This window comes from Helobdella robusta, assembly GCF_000326865.2.
Source record: "Helobdella robusta unplaced genomic scaffold HELROscaffold_39, whole genome shotgun sequence".
In the NCBI taxonomy this organism is placed as follows: domain Eukaryota; kingdom Metazoa; phylum Annelida; class Clitellata; order Rhynchobdellida; family Glossiphoniidae; genus Helobdella; species Helobdella robusta.
Genome location: NW_008704865.1, coordinates 251,798 through 273,005, shown reverse-complemented (window position 1 = coordinate 273,005; position 21,208 = coordinate 251,798). Strand labels below are relative to the sequence as shown.

At 34.5% G+C, this 21,208-nt stretch overlaps 2 protein-coding genes across 2 annotated transcripts; both read left to right on the top strand.

Moving 5' to 3' along the window:
- Positions 1-537: 537 nt before the first annotated feature.
- HELRODRAFT_192840 (hypothetical protein) lies at positions 538-14,013 on the top strand (the record flags this gene model as incomplete). The annotated part of the gene is made up of 24 exons (XM_009024042.1): positions 538-780; positions 962-1,030; positions 1,113-1,819; positions 1,976-2,846; positions 3,412-4,063; positions 4,268-4,392; positions 4,603-4,880; positions 5,368-5,442; positions 5,769-5,892; positions 6,153-6,271; positions 6,354-6,524; positions 6,789-6,946; positions 7,336-7,416; positions 7,610-7,812; positions 8,034-8,388; positions 8,668-8,781; positions 9,018-9,183; positions 9,301-9,576; positions 9,750-9,911; positions 10,146-10,439; positions 10,866-11,183; positions 11,280-12,026; positions 12,226-12,434; positions 13,833-14,013. The coding sequence occupies exons 2-24, from the start codon at positions 973-975 to the stop codon at positions 14,011-14,013; spliced, it is 6,444 nt and encodes a 2,147-aa protein (XP_009022290.1). The 5' UTR covers positions 538-780; positions 962-972.
- Positions 14,014-19,220: 5,207 nt separating this feature from the next.
- Positions 19,221-20,647, top strand: HELRODRAFT_84266 (hypothetical protein; the record flags this gene model as incomplete). The annotated part of the gene is made up of 5 exons (XM_009024019.1): positions 19,221-19,331; positions 19,440-19,474; positions 19,621-19,740; positions 19,892-20,075; positions 20,369-20,647. Coding segments are annotated over 5 exons (729 nt in total), but the record flags the coding sequence as incomplete, so codon positions are not given.
- Between the last annotated feature and the right edge of the window lie 561 nt (positions 20,648-21,208).

Sequence of the window (21,208 nt, the reverse complement as noted above, 5' to 3'; positions counted from 1 at the left end):
AATCTACTAATACATACGCATAGAGATAAATTTATTTAACTATTATATATTTAAGCACGCATATTTAGATATCATTCTTTATATATGATATATATAAATTACTAAATAATATATGCTATGTTTTTATAAAATACTATATTTCATGTATCCGATATAAATTTTATATATACAATATAAAATTTTTCATTATACGTATATATATATATATATATATATTAGGAAGAAGACCAAGTTCTATACAGTTGTTCAAAAAATCCACCGACGATTCAGCATTAACAAGTTTTTTGGTTGATTTTCTAATATTTTGAATTAGTTATAAATATATATATATATATATATATATATATATTTATATATATAATATTATTCTAGATTCTTTACATAATACAATACATTAACACCGTACATTGTTATAGATCGTAAAATATATATATGTATATATATATATATATATATATATGTAGAAAGATCGTATATTAATTAATATTCATACATGGATATATATAACTCGAACCTCAAAGATGGCGGATGTCTTAGCTTTTATTTGTGATTTTTTTCGCCATTTTGTTATATTTATACCAACTAATCGTTGATAATTTTAAAATATATGTTGATTTTGTAACAGCTGAAAGTTATTTAGAATAATCGGTGAAATTTTCACGTTTTTACTAGTTATTTTGTCAGAATATTTCATTAGAGTTTGTTGCATTCGTTGGCCGATATCTCGTGCTCTGCGAACGGCGGATGCCTAATTCGTAATTGTAATTCCTTCGCGATTCGGTTAGTAATTTTTACCCATAAACTGAATTTTTTCGTGCGATAATTAGATCTATGTTCATATTTTATTTAATTTTTTACGTTGGATGATGCTAGTTTTCAATTAAAAATAATTTTTTGCATCATTTATTTTTTCATTTTTATGCATAATCAACAACTCAAAATAATTTTGGTTGTCGCACAGATTAGCATGAAATGAACAGCAACACTGAAGAACCCCCATCTAAACGTCTAAAAGTAGAAGAACCAAAATGTAAGAATTCTTTTTTAAAATCCGCTTTGAATTATTTTTTTTATAACAAAAGTTATTTTTATTTTTTATATTTATTTCTAAGGCAATGAAACAAGTTTGCAACCTTCCGGTTCAACGTTACCAAATGATGCAACTCAAGACAACAAAGTCAACATTACAATCAGTTGTGTTCCCTTTGCGGATAAATTGACAAAAATTTTCATTAACCCAATAAAACGTAATTCACCTGATGTGGTCGAACAAATTAAACCACAAGTGCAGACAAATGCTTCAGCGCCAACAGGAACTCCTGCATTGGCAATTCAATCTGGGACATTACTGGGTTCACCTTCTAATGTTCAAACTGTCAACAATACTAAGGCTATTCTTTCGACAAACATACCTCCTAATGTTGTCGTTCAACCCTTGCCATCCCAAAATGTGAATCAAATAGGGTTGTTAAGACTTCAGAATCCAGTGAACATTCAACATGTATCATCTGCAACATCATCGCAGCAACGACCTCTTCTGGCTACGAATTTACAAAATGTTATAACAACAACAGTTTCCGCAAACAGCAAAACAACTGCTGCAGTGGTTACATTTAGTAACCAGTCAGGAAATGTTGTTCCTTTGAGAATACCATATCAAAATATTTCTTTACGGAATCCTGTTGCCATTGTTCAAAATAATTTGCCTGCCTCATCATCTTCGACATCAACCCCGGTCATATACCAGCCTATTGTTTTGCAGCAGCAGCAACATCCTAGACCTGTACTTGTCGTGCAACAAAATCCAAACAACAAACAAGTACCGTTATTTTTTTATTTATTCATCTATTTATAAGTCTATGTACAATAGAATTTTTATAATTTAATTAATTTGAAATTTAACATGTATATATGAATAATAAAAGTAATAAAATTTTTTGGTATCATGTCATAAAATAATTTATATATTTTTTAGGTGGCTTACACAAATCAGACAATGGCAACATTAGTCATTCCGCCGAATGGCAATGTTCCTCCTCAACAATTTCAACAGAAAGTCCAGTCCCAACAGACACTGTCCAATCAGATCAATCATGTCATTGTTCAAAAGCAGCCACAGCAAAATCAACTGCAACCGCAAACTAATCAGATGCAGTTACAACAGCAGCAGCAGCATGTGCAGCAGCTACAGCAGCAGCAAGTGATGCAGCCAATTCAGCTTCAAATGCAACAAGTGCTTAATCCCCAGAAGCCTGCTGTACTTCGCCAGCAAGTTTTAGTACAACAACCAACAGCCAATACAGCATTAATTGTCAGGAACCAACAACAGCAACAACAATTGCAAACACTACAACAGCAATTACAACAACAACCATCCCAACAGTTACAAATACAACTGCAAAAACAGCAACAGCAACAACAAAATTTACAACAATTGCAACAACAACAACAACAGAATATACAGCAATTGCAGCAGCAACAACAACAAAATATACAACAATTACAACAGCAACAACAGAATATTCAGCAATTGCAACAGCAACAAAATATGCAACAACAGCAACAACAAAACACTCAACTACAACAACAATTTCAACAAACTCAGCTACGACAGCAACAACCCAAGCCTCAGACAGCTACGACAAGAACTACTGGTACACTATCAGATCCAACGAAGAGGCGACAAATCCAACAGCAGCTTCTTTTATTGTTACATGCTGAAGACTGTGCCAACAAACTGAAAAAAAATGGGCTCGCAAATTTCACATGCGACCAGCCACATTGCCCGGCTATGAGGAAATTATTGAGCCATATTGAAACTTGTAAATTGGAGAAGGCGTGCAAAGGTTAGTTATTCTTAAATAAGTTTGATAATTTTGCTTACTTGATTGTTTATTTACTTCAACTGACTTTTTTTTTGTTATAATATCTGCTTTCTAGACAGAAAATTTCTCATATAATCCTTTATCATTTATTTATTTGCTTTTTCTTATTTTATTTCGGGATTGAAGAAGTTTATTTTTGTTGATGGCATCTATGTTTGCTCTTCACTATCATCTACTTATGTAATGTTAAGGGGACCTGAAGTTTTTTTGGTTATATATTTTTAAAACTGTATTTTCTTTTTTTAAAATTGTCTCTTCTCACTATGGATAGGGATTTGTTATTTGCTAAATTGATGGACAGTCTTAACTTATTGCTCTATTTCAGATGAGGCTAAGAGGTCAAAAATAATATTTATATTATAGCAAATCCTTCAAACTTTAGATTTTAGAAAAATATCAATAAGCTTATAGTGAAAAGTCTTTCAAAGACAGCATGTAATGCCTAGCTATCAAAATTAATTTTTTTATGATTAATTTATTAATGAGATTGAATGAAACATGTTTATAAATTTTTTTTCCTATCCAGAGTACTGCTGTATTTCTTCGAAACAAATTCTGCATCATTCTAGGAACTGTGTTGCTCCTGCTTGTTCTGTTTGTAATCCTGTCAGACAGAAAATTATGGAGCGACAACAACTGAACAACAACAAACTAGCTGACAGCAAAAATAATGTTGCAACGATGAATGGCAGTAGCAGTGTCAACAACATTAACAATGGCCTTTCATTAACACAACAAAATGGCACATTGTCAACAGTGATGGCACCTAACAACATTACTCTTCAGTCGCTTCTGCAAACAACCAATGCACAGACATCATCAACATCGACGTCGTCTGTCTTAAACAATCACCAGACATCAACTAATGCACCAACGACGTCACAACAACATTCTTTTCAGCCAGCTATGATGGCGAAAGCATATGAAGCCTTAGGACTCTCGCTAATTAATGACACTACAAATTGTCACACATTCCTCACAACCAATCACAATAATCAGCAGCTCGACCAATCATTATCTTCATCAACACCATCGTCGTCGTCGTCATCTAAGACCACCCAACTGGAGGCTTCTTCGTTACAATCAGCGTGTCTACCACTTTCTCTGAACAACGGTGCAAGCAAGAGCTGGCATGCCACCGTCACAGATGACCTCAGAACCCATCTTGTACTGAAACTGTGAGTCACAACTGTCTAATAAGTCGTTTTAGAATGTAACCTATTTATCCATTTTACAAAAATTATTTCTGACAATTTTTGCATATTCCTAGTTTATTTGTAGTTTTAATTCTTGCCTGTTTACTTACATTGAATTTTAACATTTTAAATGAAAAACTTATGTTAACAGATAGTTTTTAACAAATTGCAATTATTTATTTTTAGTGAACAATATATGAGAACTTTGTGGTTTTCAAACAGAGTCCATGCCATCTTTCCTACAACTGATCGTCAGGCATTCATGGACAAACGAATGAACAGTTTGGTCCAGTATGCCAGAAAAGTCGAAGGTGGTTTATTATTTCTAATAATTGATGATTTCGTCATAGTTCATAACCTTATTGTTTATTCATTTCTCTTATATAATGCTTCAAATGAAAGTTTTACATTTGAAACTGTTGGATGATGTATGTTTGCAAAATAGTTGATTCTTAATTGTAGAGAGTGAATTAGTTAATTATTAGAGTATTATAATAGCAGTTGTAATAAAACTTGTGCAGGGGATATGTATGAGCAAGCCAACAGTCGAGAGCAGTATTATCATTTCCTGGCTGAGAAGATCTACAAAGTTCAAAAAGAGCTTGAGGAACGCAGAACAAAAAGAATAATTGAACAGAAGTCACTGTCTACTTTAGGTCTACAATCGGATGGTTTGTCTGCTACCACAGCTACTGCTTCCACGACTTCTGCTGCTGCTGCGGCTACCAACCACAACAATGTTGTTAATGGTGGAGAAACTTCTATGACTACTGTGCCTAACAATAGGACAATTAGTGAAGTCAGTTTGATTCTGTTTGTTTTTTCTAGTTGATAAAAACTGTATGTATGAATTACACAAACATTTGAATCATGAAATTTATGCTCCTCAAACTTTCAGCAATTTATTAATAATTGTCAATTATCAAATTTAAATCTATGTGGTGCTAGTTATTTGTTTTATGACCTAGTTTGGATGCAAATATAATTCAGACATTGCATTAGCTGTGCTATATATATTTTAATTACTTTGTTTAAATTTATCTACAACTATTATGAATGAATGAACTGAAAACAAACAGTCAGCTGTATATATAATAAATTATGATTGAAAAATAATTCACTAATAAAGAAACTGCTGAAATTACATTTGTTGCGTTCTTACATTTCCATTCACTATTTTAATGTAACTGTACACAATCCACCACGATGCAACTCCATAATAACTTCACCCTCAACACATCCACATCAATGAAGTATTTAAAATTAACTTTTAACAAATGAACCAGACTGTTAATGGAGCGACAGCAGGCCCGTCTGCTCAAAAACAACTGCAGGACATACTGATAAAAAAGAAAGAACAGGTTAATTAATTAATATATGCTTCTATATCACGTTTGCTATGCACACACCCGCACTCTCTCTCACACACACACTCACACATACCTACATATGTTTATTATTTATTTGTATTCTTTGCATACCTGCTATATAATTATGTCTGACATCTACTTTTGACATGAATGGAACAGCAAGTGATTTAGTTAATCATTATTCAAGTATCATTTTTACTTTTTACTACAATTTTCAAATTTTTAATATGATACTTGTGTGGGATGAAAAAATTATTAAAAAAACTATAGAAAATTTTATTGTAAGTATATAAATTCAAAACTTTTCATTGAACTAGGATGTTGTGCAGACAGAAATTAAAACTGAATCCAAATTTGAGAGTAAACCATTCACTCTCAGTTCTTTGGATGATGACAAAATGGCTGAAGATACACAGAAAAAGGTTCCAACTCGAAAGAAAGGTTTGTAATTTTTTCATCTTATTTCTTTTTTATTTATTTGTCCACCTTTCTATTGTTATCTCTGTTGGGCATCAAATTAATTGAAAAATTTGTATTTAACAATTTACTGACTAACAATCAAATAGTTGCTTTATTAGACTAGCTTTCTATTCATTTATGATACAATGCAATAAAAAATATACATATGTTTTAACCCTTAATGTTAATGTAATGTGGTATATTAAATAATAAAATGTAACACGTAACTGATAATATGACAGAATGGAAGTGTGACGAATTGCGACAATATCTGATGCCCATTCTTGAAAAGTTGTATCGATTGGACCCAGAATCTCTGCCATTCAGGCAACCTGTTGACCCTCTTCAGTTAAACATTCCAGTTAGTTTTTCTTTTTCTTTCTCTATACTATAATCTGTCCTCTGGTTCAGTTTTGACTAATCAAACAAATAAACAAATGCAGGATTACTTTGATGTAATCCGTAAACCAATGGACTTGTCGAAGATCAGGAGGAAGCTGGATACAGGCGTGTACACTGAACCCTGGGAGATGGTCAACGATGTTTGGCTGATGTTCAATAATGCATGGGTCTACAATCGTAAGGCATCAAAAGTCCACAAATACTGTACTAAAGTAAGTTGATTGACTGGTATGATTGATTGAGTGGTTGGTTGATTGTTTTTGCGTCTGTTTGATTAATTGATTATTTAGCTGCTGGTTGTTATATTCTAGTTTTTGTAAAGTTCCAGTTTTATTGGGATGTTTTGTCGAGTGATTTTGTGCTGAACTGCTATCAATTAATTAGTCTTTTTTATATTAATTACAAAAAATACTTACAAACAATTTATTCAATATATTTAATAATTGGATAATTTGACCCAACCCAATGAATGACAGCTTTCGGAAGTGTTTGAACCGGAAATAGAGGCATTGATGAAGTCACTGGGTTACTGCTGTGGTCGCTATTACTACTTTAATCCTCAGGTCCTCTGCTGTTACGGCAAGCCGATGTGCACAATTCCCGTCAAAGCATCTTACTTTGGCTATCTGAACAAGTCTGTCCTGTTGTCATTTGTAATGTTGTTTCTTGTTGTTTGCTTGCATGTTATATATTGTTACATTGTGCAAGCATTTGTTCAGTGATTGTAAAATAACTTCTATTCTACATTGTTATTATTTCTAAGTCTTATTGTTGTTAATTTTTTATGTACTGTATAATGTTTTATAAGCATAGCTCAAAATACCTGCTAAATATAATGAAAAAAAACTAACCCTTCAACAAACAAACGTAAATAAAAACAAACAAGGTCGTCTTCCATATACTGCTAAGACCTCTGAAGCAAGCGCAACAGAGAGAGAGAGAGAGAGAGAGAGAGAGAGAGAGAGAGAGAGAGAGAGAGAGAGAGTAACTTTTAACCTTTAAAACTCAAAATTAAATTGACAGGTACGTTTACTGTGAGAGTTGCTTCAATGACATAAAAAGTAAGGACGTGGAGTTGACTGATGACCCTACACAACCTCCTGTGTCAGTTATCTTTTTATTCATTACTTTAATGTTTGGTCATTTTCTAATTTATATTAAGCTTAGATCTTTCGTTTTTTTTTTAAATTTGAATTTTATGTTAGTATATAGTATCAATTTTCAATATGGTAAAGTTTATTGTTATTTGTTGTGCTTTCTTATTACTACTATCGATTTTTCTTCTAATTTTTTACAGGATAATAGAGAAGGCATCATTCAGTCGTTTGAAAAACAACAAACAAGAGCCAGAACTGTTTGTGGAATGCACTCACTGCGGCCGCAAACAGCACCAGATATGCTCCTTGTACTATCAACCTATCTGGCCAGATTGTTTTGTATGTCACCACTGCTGCAAACATGCCAATATCAAGAGGAAGGAGAACAAGTACACTGCCAAGAGTAAGTTTCAAGGGATCTTTGCTATTTGCTATTCATTCTTTCTTATCATGTTTTTATTTTTCTGTGTTGTTATAGTTTGTTGCTGTTTATTGCTATCGGCAGCTCTCCAATTGTTATTATCAGTATTATTTCTGATTGGATAGTGCTCCCGTCTAATTTGTAAGCATGGTTGTAATTGCAAGCCAACGTTCATACCCTCTTAACCCAACTGCACATTGCAGATCTCCCACAGACAAAACTAGGCACATACTTGGAGAACCGCATCAACTCCTTCTTACGTGACAACAAGTCAGGTTCTGGTGACGTCATCATTCGAGTGCACTCCAGTTCAGAGAAGTTCGTCGAAGTTAAGCCAGGCATGAAGGGACGTTTTTGTGCAAGTCAACAACAACAGCTAGCATTATCTTCTTCATCCTCATCGTATGTTGACAACTCACACCATTCTGAGTTTCCCGAATCTTTTCCATATACTGCTAAGGCCATATTTGCTTACGAGGATATCAATGGCACCGATGTTTGTTTCTTTGGAATGCATGTCCAAGAGTATGGGTCAAAATGTCCACCTCCAAATACAAGGTCAGTCGTAGTGTTGTAAGGTGGTTGTTTTATTATCTCTCTCTGAGTAAATCGCAGCATGTGATAGGCAGGGATCTTTTAGCATTTGAACCCGAGCATTGCAACGGCGATATTGAGTGTCTTAAACATCACACCAGCTGACTAAATTAATGATTGTTATGATTGCTTTGTTATCAGATAGTTCGTGGTAGTTGTTGTTTTATTGTTAGATTGTTTGGCATCATTGTAAAAAATGTTTACAACTGACGCTTAACTGTGCTTAACCATTGAATGAAACAGGCGTGTGTACATTGCTTACCTGGATAGTGTCAACTTCTTCCAGCCACGACATTTCAGAACTTCTGTCTATCATGAAATTCTCATAGGATATTTAGACTACGTGAAGAATTTGGGGTTTGTACAAGTTTTTCCATCATATTTGTTTGACTATTTTGATGAGTTATTGCTAATGCTTTGAATGGTTCAAGTTTGAAATAGGTAATCGCGTGTTGAAATAGGTAATCGTGCATTGATGTTGGAAATAATCTTCAGAGACACATATTCTAAAATTGATTAGTGATCTATTTGTTAGTTTTAAGATTAATATTGATTTCAGATGTACATTAATTTGCAAATTATATTATTTTCAGATACACGACGGCACACATTTGGGCCTGTCCACCAAGCGAAGGTGATGACTATATCTTCCATTGCCATCCTCCTGAGATGAAGATACCGAAGCCAAAGCGACTGGCTGATTGGTACAAGAAGATGCTCGATAAGGCCATAATTGAAAGGGTCGTCATCGATTACAAGGTAGTGTCTTCTATGCGTACATTCATGAATTAACAGATGTGTATAATAGATTGTTCTATGAGTTTGTGTTTTAAATTGAAAGAGCTAATTAACATTAAAAACACTATTTGAAACCAGGACATCATAAAAGATGCCATTGAGAATGGAATGAAGAATGTCACAGAGATGCCATACTTTGAGGGTGACTTTTGGCCGAATGTCATTGAAACGTGCATCAGTGAGATGGAGCAGGAAGAAATAGGAAGGAAATTTGCTATTGCTGAAAGTTGCAGTGGTGATTTTGCTGCTACTGCAGCTGATGACTGGAATGGGATTGGTGGCTGTAGTAATGCTGCTGCCTCTACTGATGATATCTGTGGTATGGATATTGATAACCATTCAAATTCTGGAGAGGTGGGTTCCTATTTGTAATAGTTCGTTATTTATACGTTGTGGCTTTCGATGTTTTAAATCGTGAGGATGACTGTAGATATGATGTTAAAGCGATTAATTGGTGATGCACAGATTTTGTGGAGCCGGCATTCAAATAAGCAGTATTGCTATTATTTCATAATTGAATATTGCAGATGTCTGTAAAGAAGAATCAGAAGGGAGGGAAGTTGAACAAGAAGAAGACTGTGAACAAGAAGTCCACTCAGAACAAAAAGTCCTCCTCCAAAATGGGCCAAGCATATCCTGGAAATGATCTCATGTCCAAACTTTACACCATGATGGAGAAACATAAGGAGGTTAGTTAGTCAATCTGGTGTTGCTGTTGTGTATTAATTGAGAAATTGATCGTCACACTTCACTATCACCGGTCATTTTTAAAATTGGCTTAAAGTTTTCACATTTGAATTACTCATAATTGAACTGACAAGTTTTAAATGAATGGCATGTCAGTCAACAATGATTTGTAAATGATACAATCAAGTACACATTATTTGCGTGGGATGTTCAATGTATTATATGATATTCATCAGGTGTTCTTTGTAGTTCGACTCCGCACCAGCCACGAGTACTCCTCATCCTCTCATCACTTGCCACAAATTGTTGACCCCGATCCACTTGTTTCCAGCGACATGATGGATGGTCGGGACAACTTTCTGATGACGGCCAAAGAGAAACATTACGAGTTCTCTTCTCTTCGTCGAGCTAAACATTCTTCCATGGTCATGTTGTACGAGCTACACACACAAGCCAGGGACAACTTTGGCTACCTGTGCAACAACTGTCGAACAAATATCGAGACTCATTACCATTGCTCCGTCTGTGACGTTAGTCTTTTTCTTTTCATCTTTCTTGTTTTATTTTTCTTGATGGTTTGTTTTTGTTGACGTACCTTCGTTTGTATTTTCATATTCTAAAGTTTAATATCAATCATTTGGTCACGGCTTCTAAATGACTTGGTGTATTGGTGGAATTTGAAAGACGTTTTTTACACTTGTATAATCTTGTGATTAATTTATTAATCTCATGATGGTAGTATTGTAATCTTGTGATTATAATATATATATATATATGTATATATATATATATGTATGTATGCGTCTTTGGCTTCGTTTAGCTTTTGAAAAGTGGGAATATTTTACATTGAAATTGTTTTATTTTAAAACATTAATAATTTTTGTTTCAATTTGTTTTAAAAATGTTGTTTTGGTAAATATAATAAAATTTAAACAATGACCACTTTTGACCACCAGGATTTTGACCTCTGCGTTCCATGCTACCAGAAACTGGGACACAGTCACCAGATGGAAAAGATGGGACTCGGTCTCGATGACGACTACGACAACGCTATGACATCCTCTTCTTCCTCATCGCTATCCTCCATGAATACCAATCGACAACTCGTAGCCGGTGGGATGGCCGCAGGATCTTCTGCCGCTGTTTCTGTTAGTGGAGGTGCCGGTAATCAGAGCGAGCTAACACCACAAGAGATTAGAAGGCAGTCACTGCAAAGATGCATCGCGTCGCTGGTGCATGCTTGCTACTGTTCTCTTTCTTCTCTCGATGCTAACGTTAGTCCTTGTTACAATTATTGCTTTAGCCCATTTTTTATTTGTTTTTAATGATTTAATTTTCATGACTTAATGATCTTTTCAATATCCTTCCAGGACCCGACAACATCATCACAGTCCATTTGTCCACAGCCAAGCTGCTCAAAGATGAAGCGAATCATCGAGCACAGCAAGTCATGCAAGCGACGTAACACGGGGGGCTGCGGTGTTTGTAAGCAGCTGGTTGCCCTCTGCTGCTACCACGCTAAGCACTGCACCGACATGCTCTGCAGAGTTCCTTACTGTCTGGCCATTCGAAACAAACTTCAACAGCAACAGATGATGATGCGGCATCAGCAGGCCCAGATGATGCGTAGGAGGATGGCCACCATGCAGCATCAACAACACTCACATCATCATCAGCAGCAGCAACAACTTTTCACACAACAGCGTGCCCTCGTGCAGCAGCAACAGCAGCAGCAGCAACAACAGCAGCACAACATAAGAACTAATCTCCAACAGCAGCAGCAGCAACAATTGAGAGCAGGTATGCAGTTTAAGCAATTTTCTGGACCGGCCATGAGACAGATGAACCCACGACTGACAGCTCCTCAACAAATTGGCAATGCTGCAAGTGGTGATTCTTCATCGGATCCTAACCAAAAGTTGTTGATTATTAAACGACAACAACAACTTCAACAACAGCAGCAGCAACAGCAACAACAACAGCAGCAGCAGCAACAGCAACAAAAAATTGTGTTGACGACATCTGGAAAAGGAAACACAACGAATATTGTTGCAGATCCACAACTTATCAACGTACTGAAGAACAACCCTCAAATCATGCAAGCCATCATTAAAAAGGTTCTCCATTAAGTTCACTAGAATTATTTTATTTTTTTGTCATAGTGTGATTGATTTGAACAAAATACATTTTCATTAAGATATTTTATTAATTATTAACATGTTCTTATTCGATTTGCTGTTTATTTTTTTGATGAATAATGACTAGTGGTATTGATTGACCAACATGATACTCAACAACCACCCCACCTTACAACAGCAGCAGGAACAAAATCAGCACATGTCTGCCAGCAACATGGAAGGCACGAGCAATATTGTCCTGGAGATCATATCTCCTGGCCAGGCCACCGTATCAGCTGTCAACCACGATAATAATGGATTGTCGCTGACTCAGACACAACAGCAGCAGCAGCAGCTTCTTCTGTCTGGGAATAATAATAATAATAATAACAATACATTACAAATTAGGTTCGATAGCTGAGCTGGCTGTTGTTTTGTATTTAGAATGCAGGTTTTCGACAACCTTAGATAATAATGATGACATAACGTGCAAAACAGCTATTTTGTGAATAAATGCATTGTTCATTTAGCATTCTGTCTTTGATAGTTTTGGGCCTGCATAATTGCATTTGTCTTGTCGGCTATTGAGCTGTTTAAAGTTAAAATTTGTTATCGTAAATTACAAATTTAAAAATTGCTAGTGAAATGTTTAATCTGTAATATTATATTATAATATAATTTATATAATTTATATATATTTATATAATTTATATAATTTATCATAATATATCTGTAATATATTAAAAAGTTGAGACAAGAGAGATTTCGCATTGGGACAAGAGAAATAATGGTATAACAAATCATCGCGAACCACAAACTTCAAACCATCTTTAACTAGTAAATAAACAGTTGCAAGTTCTCTAATTCCATTATACACTGGAAGTGTACTTCAATTTCTGAGCCAATAATTAAAGAAGTTCTGCTAATTTTCCGTTGAGTTGTGATAAATGTCTAGACAAAATAGACGCTGTTAAATCTTTCAAGAATCTAAATGATTTAGAAGCAGTGGCGGATCTAGACAACATTGACTTGGGGCTAGATCTTGAAAAATATTTGGCGACATGGTGGGGGTTTCAATAAAGTTGACCGAGAAGAATTTATTTCCTTTTCTGTGTTGGTGGTGGGCCAACTTTTCTGCAAATGTCAATTTTACTTTCAATAACAGTTCTTTTTTGCTTAAAACAACCACTTTTACTAACTTTTGACACAAATAACGCACACAACTGGTTGGGGCAGTACCGCCCCCTCCCCTTGATCCGCCACTGTTTGGGAGAAAATATTAAGAAAATTCAAGATAGTAGCGACATTACGTGCAGTCAGATGAAGTAAACGAAAGAACCACCGAGGAAGACCTTAATGACCGGATGAATGGATTTCAAGAGAACCTCAAAAGGTCATATGCTGATACCTTAAAAGAAGTGCGCGTACAAAAGTAGTCGTTTGAAACGTTGTAGAAGGGAACGAGGATGGCGTGCAGGCTTTGAAAAAAAAGATAATTCATACTAAAGATACCATTAAATCCTTCTGTGAGATGATGGAAAGATCCTGTAATCTGATAATTTTTAGATTACAGGAAAATTGTGAACAGAGTTTCAGTGATAGGAAGATAGGTAATGAAGAAAAAATAGAACGTATTATAGGTTCAATAAGTTAATGACCAGGTAGATGAATCATGCGTAGTTATGCATTTGAATCAATTTATTGCAATAACAGCTCTTGTATTCCAATCATTTGGTTATCAATGATCTTGTTTTAATTAATTTCGCAACATTAAATGATTTAAATTATCAAAACTAACAATTACAGCAACCACAACGGCAACAGCACGAACAACATCAACAACGGTACAACACCGATGAACAACAACACAAATCGTCACGTTATGCTGTCCCAGACACGAGCCAACATGCTGGGCTTCAACAACACACCTAACGACACATCTCTAACATTACAGGACCAACTATCTAGATACGCTGATCAACTCTGATTGTCCTGACTGTCTCTGTCTCTCTGCGTGTGTGTGTGTATGTGTGTGTGTGTGTGTGTGTAGCATGTGTGTGTGTGGGAGAATTTGGTAATTGTAGACACAATTGTATGCCGGTATGTGTATTGAATAGTGCATACACATACAAATACATACACTTATGGCATAATGATGTGTATGTATATATCCTCACCATAGCTGAGAGAGAGCTGTGGTGAGGATGATGTGTGGGGTTAAAGTGAAGGATAGGAGGAGTAGTACAGAGCTGATGTCGATGATGGGACTGAATGAGGACATTGTGACATTGATAAGGAGATCGAGATTGCGGTGGTATGGATATGTATTGAGAAGGGATGAAAGGATCGGGATTAGGCGAGCGTTGGAGTTCGAGGTTGAAGGAGTGATGGGAAGGGGTCGTCCGCGATTGGGATGGAGAGGGCAGGTGGAGAAGGACAGAGTGAAAGCGGGGTTGCGTGATACTGGGGCGAGTGACAGATGTGAATGGCGTCGAGGGGTATTTCGGTTTCATCATAGGTAGCCAAACGGCAACCCCTGATCTCGGAGAAAATGTCGTCTAAACGTGTGTTGTTGTTGTTGTATGTATATATGCATATATATGTATTTTAATGTGTGTATATTTATATGGCTAGATATCTGTGTGTGTACATGTAACTCCATGCATTATGTACATTTTGTATATGCATGCATTATATATATGTATATGTGTGTGTGTACCTTATATATATATATACATATATATATATATATGTGTGTGTGTGTGTGTGTGTGAATGCATTCTGAGTGTGTGTGCCTGATGGTCATACTTTTTGTTTTTTCTCAGATAAAAATGACGACACATATAGAATGCCATGTTTATATATATATATATATATATATATATATATATATAATATATCATATATATATCATATATATATGTACATCTAAAACTGTGTTTGTCCTTTATCAATTATAATTATTTTCATTAATTAATTATCACCGTCACCTTGTTAGTAATAAGAAGATGACGTTATTGGGATAGTGTAGTTTATTTTGCAGTCGTTATTAATATTACTAAAAAAATCATACTTGATTAAAATCTTACGTTGATTATTTATATAAAATGATTTATAAAATATTATTTATATAAAGTTCAAGCACAGATCTGTCCGGTAATAAATAATTTGGCTTATTTGGTTTGGAAGAAATATAATAAATCAATATAAAGAGAACAAAAAGTGCAAAAAAATACGTGAAAACGATGACGTCATTAATTAATTAATGATTAATTAATTAATTTATAATGAAGCTAATAATAGTTTGAAGTGATTCCTCTTAATGTTTTCGTGGATAAAAATATTTGCAATGAAAAAAAAATAATTAATCGCGAATTGTGAGTAATTTAATATTTATTTTTAAATTATTATTTTTGATTGTTGCCTAATGTTTACGTTATCTTATTTATGATAGAAAAATTGAATTTATTATTACTACTATTATTATTAATTATTATTAATAATACTACTATTGTTAGTATCACACAGAGAGAGAGAGAGAGAGAGAAAGTTCTATCTATCATCTATCATCTTGATCATAATTTTATTAATGTACATTTAACCAAACCTTAAAGAGAATAAAAGTCAGTTGAAAGAATGATCTGTGTTAGTCTGTGTTCATTCATCCATATGATATGATGGCTGGCAGTTTGTGTTGCGTATGTTTGAAAATATTGTTTATTAACGTTTTGAATTTGAGAGGTTGATCGCTGCCAACTTTCTCCGTGTGTGCATTTTGGCAAGTATTCATGGTGATGTATTACCATGATGAATGATATAATATGCATAGGGGTCATGTTTGTGTTGGTTTCTCTCTCTCTCTCTCTCCTTTGTGTGTGTGTTTAGTGTGTTCTTGTACTACGTATGTGATTAAGTTGTTTGTTTTATATGTTAAATACACGCACACGTAGTATGCTATTCATTGTATAATTTTGTTGATTGATTGATTGATAGATAGATTGATTGATTGATTGATTAGTACTTTTGGCATTCAAATAATTTTTCCCGATTGATCAATTGACTGATTGATCTATCCAATCTATTGATTATGGACCTTTTTTAGACATTGTCTTTACATTGATTGCAAACACATGCATAGATAATTTAAAATAAGCTACTACCCAAACATGTAGGAACTAATTTACACTTACATAAATAAATACGTGATTGTATTTATTTAAATCCAAGTACAATTGATCATATACTTATAAGTGATCACTTCCTTCTACATAACAGGTGAATTTGTTATAATAGATGTGATTTCTACACTAATACAGATTCAATGTAAGCGATATGCATATAGTCGGGCAGGCATATAAACCGACACACACGCAGGTGCATTTGCCTGTTTGAACAATCGTATGTAGGTCATATTCTATTGGAGGAGGAACAAAAACACGGACGGATACCTCTAACTCTTCCATCATCGTCGTCCTCGTCGTCGTCGTCATCTTCATCATCGCATTCGTGGTCATTCATTTTTTAATTTTAATGTATTTCTTAACGTTTGCTTTGATACATTTTTTTATGGTTTAATTTTAAACAATATCATTAGATATATCTACATTAGGGATATATATAGATATATGTATATATATATATATATATATATATATATATATATATATACATAATATCATATGTATATGTAATTTTATTTCATAACTGCATTATTATTAAATTATTATTATTATTATTATTACGATTGCTATTATTATTATTAATATTATTATTAATTTTTATTAAATGCATTAATTTTAATTTAGTGAAACTGTAATATAGATATGTTTGTATATATTACAGTTACATTTACGTTTGTATATTACGGATATATATATATTTATATATATATATATATATGTATATATATATACATATATTTCAGTTATATATATGTATATGTGTGAAAAATATATATTCATATATTACGGAAATAAAATTTAGTCTTTTTCATCGTTATTTTTTCATGCTTATGTACATGTAATATATATTGTAATAATATGTACTATATATATATATATTATATAGTTATTGTAATATAGGTATATTTACTTTAATAGTAAGTATACTAAATTATTATGGTGGTTAAGATGTTTGCTTATGTATAATCTCAGCAAAAGAAAGAAATAGTTAATGACAGTGCGTGGATGTGTGTGTGTGTGTGTGTGTGTAATGTATATCTGTTCGTTTGTGTGCGAGGTGTGCGCGTGTACATTGTGTATCAGCTGACGGTAAATAATTGTAATAAAAGTAGGTCTGTCTTAACCAATAAATAATAATTATAGCAGTGATAGTAGCTGCACTTATGATTAACTCATTAGGTAATATGAGTAAAAGCGAGATGCATTTTGATTCGCAACAATGTCAGTCATAACGATTTTTTCTTCCGTTTCGCATTTATTCCACGCAATCAGTTCATTTTATGCGTAAACGACGATTAAAGAGTAATTATCAGCTGGCGTCCTTCCAAATGATTTCTTTCCATATATCGGCGGTACCAACTGTTCACCTGGCCATTCGCACTCCGGTGAACTTCAGCGAAGCACATCCATGTATAGGATCTTTTTAATTAACGTTGGATATCGTAAGAGGTTGTAATAAATCCATGTCGAATTACTTTTTGAACAGAAAATACGGTCACTTCATCAGGTTGTTAATATTTATGATTGTTTATCATACGGAAGTTTATCACGCAATCTTCTACGGCAGGTACGCGTTATAAGTGATGGAACATTCAGTGCTCAACTTGAGTTCCAGTGCCAACCACATGAGTGTAGTCTCCTATTTTGAAAATATGGCTTATGGAGCTGCGGATGAGTTCGGCGCTGTGGCCAAGATTTCGTTCTTCAATTCTGTTTCTGATTTGGATATCGGAGAACCATTTTACTGCTTGCTCAAGAACAAGAACACCGAACGTTACAAACAATTGATAAAACATTTTTTTGTCAATGAAGTTAGTCTTTTAATCGAAAATGTTGTAGTTCATAAAAGCGCTAAATAAAGCTTTGTTAAAATTATTTGTTGATATTTAATTAGGATTGTCGATACAACCACACCACATACAAACTTGCGTCAAAGATCTACGGAGCCATAAGAGAAGACAACTTGTTGCTGGAGAATTCTAGAGGCAACACTGCTACCGCTAACAACAGCAACAAAAATAAATTAACAGGTCGTGGCGACGCAGACGACAAAGGCAAGAGTGCGGCCAAAAACAAAGTACCACCATTCAATAAAACAAACAGTACAGTCGGTAGAACCGCAACTAACAATGAACAATCGAAACATGGAAGCAGCAAAACTATTTCTGGAGCCATTACGGACGCCAACATTCCTACAGCTGCATCAAAGATTGATGAAACCAGCGGTGAATCAGATGCTGTTGTCGCCGATGATGACGTGAGAGATATGTCCAGTTTGTTCAGGAACGAGGAAGAGAAGAGGCTGTCCTTCCAGCTGGTTTTCCAAACGCTGAAATGTGAGTGCTGCAGCAGCTGCTAGATGTTGATTCATTAATGATCTCGAAAATAAGTTATCCCTTCTTGTGCATCCATCAGTGGAAGTACAGAGCGAATGAATGAACGCATCGCATAGAAGACTGTGCGTGAGATGGAGTGAATGATGGATGATCAATCGCAGTTATTCACGCAAGCAACACTTTCATTAATTATTCAAACAAGCGAATCACATTTTATCGGATTTGATATTTGATTCTCATAAATTATTTGACGTTTATATTCTCGAAATTTTAATTTTTTGTTCTGTAGATGAAAAATTTCTCGAGACCATGTTGGACAAATCTCATTTTTATGAGTTGTACCCCGAAGTATGTATAACGAGTTGTTGTACGAATTTTTTGTACGAAATAATTAACTAATTCATGTTTGTTTGTTCCATGTGAACTTTTGTTGTTGCGTTTCATTCGTTTGCACGCTGGTATTTGATTGTTTGCAAGTTGATGTTGTTGATGACATTGATGTTATGACGGTGCCGATGTTACTACTTTGATAATTTTGATATCAATTTAACGTGTTTTGATGGCATCGCTTGATGTAGCAATAGCAAGGTAATAAGTTAGCAACATTTATTTGCATGCATCACTCTGACTAATTTTTAAGAACGATTGGTTCATTCGCCAAGCAGCATAGAGAGCAGCATAACTTAATCATCGTCGTGCTTTGTGATTACATGGAAAGGAAGTTCCAATCCAGATTGGTTCGTAGTGATCTCGAAGATGATGACAACGACGACGATGTGGTTGAGAATGTTAAGGAATGTGACATCATTGGTGGGAGGGTTGATAGCAGAAGAAGAACCACCAACGTCGTCTCCGTTGATTCTTTACTGGTGAACATCGAAGCTGATATTATGAAGCACAGGACGAAGTTAAATGCGGCTCTTGCAAGGTTGTGCTGCGTTTGCGCTTCTCTGTTTTTTTTATTTCAACGAACACTTTGCAGCTGTTTCTAACTTTCAATATTTGTTAATATGTTATTGTTTTTTTTAAATAAAATTTCCCTCTGAAATTTTAAATAAGAACTCGTCCTTGAATCAGATGCCGGATATCACTGAACGTGTTGACGTTGGACTCCTTCCTCCCAGAATCAGTGAGGAAGAATGATAAGATCGCATCGGGCATGCTGGTCTCCGCGTGGGTCAATGCTGCTAAGACGAGGTTGGAAGGAAGAGAGGAAAGAATGACTGTTTGGAAGGAGGAATGTATTTCTTTATTAAACAAAATTAAGCTATTAAATTCCAAAGCAGTGTTAATATATATATATCAGCAGCAAATTCAGTTGAATGCCAACGTCACTTTTGATTAACAGTTTGCATGAAGTCAAACAAGCTCTCCACGACAAAAACTTCAAAGAAGTATCTACGCAAGATGAACTGACCCATTTAACTTACCTCCATGATGACCACTGCCCTGACCTCATTTTCTTTCCTGGACAGATGCTGCAAAAATTAGAGAAAATTTCTATTGTAACGAAAAAATTTCTAGTTTTGCAGGTTTTTAGATTCATATTACAATGTACATTTTTATCGAAAATTCCGTAGAAAGTTTCACATTCATCCGGTCGCAAGATTATTTAATTATTACACCTGCAAAGTACTCGCTCAAAAACACGAGATTAGCACTTAACTGTCATAGAAATTTAAACGTCATATTAACAAAACGAGCTTAATTATAAATACCAGAACCCTTGTTTATTCCGTCTGTTTTATAAAAAAAAACATAATACATTAACACATAAGAGATGAATGACTTATTGGTCTAAAACAAAGTTTGCTAATATACGAAGGACAAATCAAGCAGCGTTGGCCTGCATGCTCTGGTGTCGGTCTTGGGTGAGGACGATGATGTCGTGTATGTCAATGTTGGGTCGGCCATCTCTGCAGGGCACCTGGCCAGCATCCTGTACAACAGGGGGTCCTCGGTATATGCCTTTGGTGTCACTTCGAAGAAACAACTGAAACAGTGCAGTATGAATCTCGAGAAGTTGGGAGTTAGAGGTCAGGGTTATTACTTAAGAAAAATTAATCAACAGATAGATGGTTGTTTTTTTCTATTTAATAAATAATCGAACAAACAAACAAACAAACAAATATGACAACTGATTCTACTGAAAATAATGATTCTATTTTTAAAACGCCACAACCATCAATCAAAAAGACCGTGTTAAACTGATGAGTGAGTCCTTCTTGGAATACGAGCACAATGTCGAACCATTGAAGGAGATCAAGGTGATGATAGTCGAGGCATCGTGCACGCGCAGTGGAGTGGTCAGTCCCGTCAATTTCATCGTCAGCGAAGGCAAAGGTAGGTGGATTCAGATTTCTAATTGTGGATGGCTGTTTCTGTGAATGGGCATAACTAAACGATTTTTTGTCTTAATGAAAGTTTTGATTTTTTTTTCATACGAGTCGTGAGAAAAGTTCATGTTGATTTTGGAAAACTTTTATTTCTGGACTTTACTAAATATTTAAAAATTACATGTCTTAGTTCCGAAAATTAAAGCAATCAAGTCCTTTTAATTTTAACGAACATTTTTAACTTTTGAACAAACTATAATAGTCTGAATGAATGAAATGTTGACATTGCAGATTACGATTTCCAAACATGTTAGTATTTCAATTTTGAT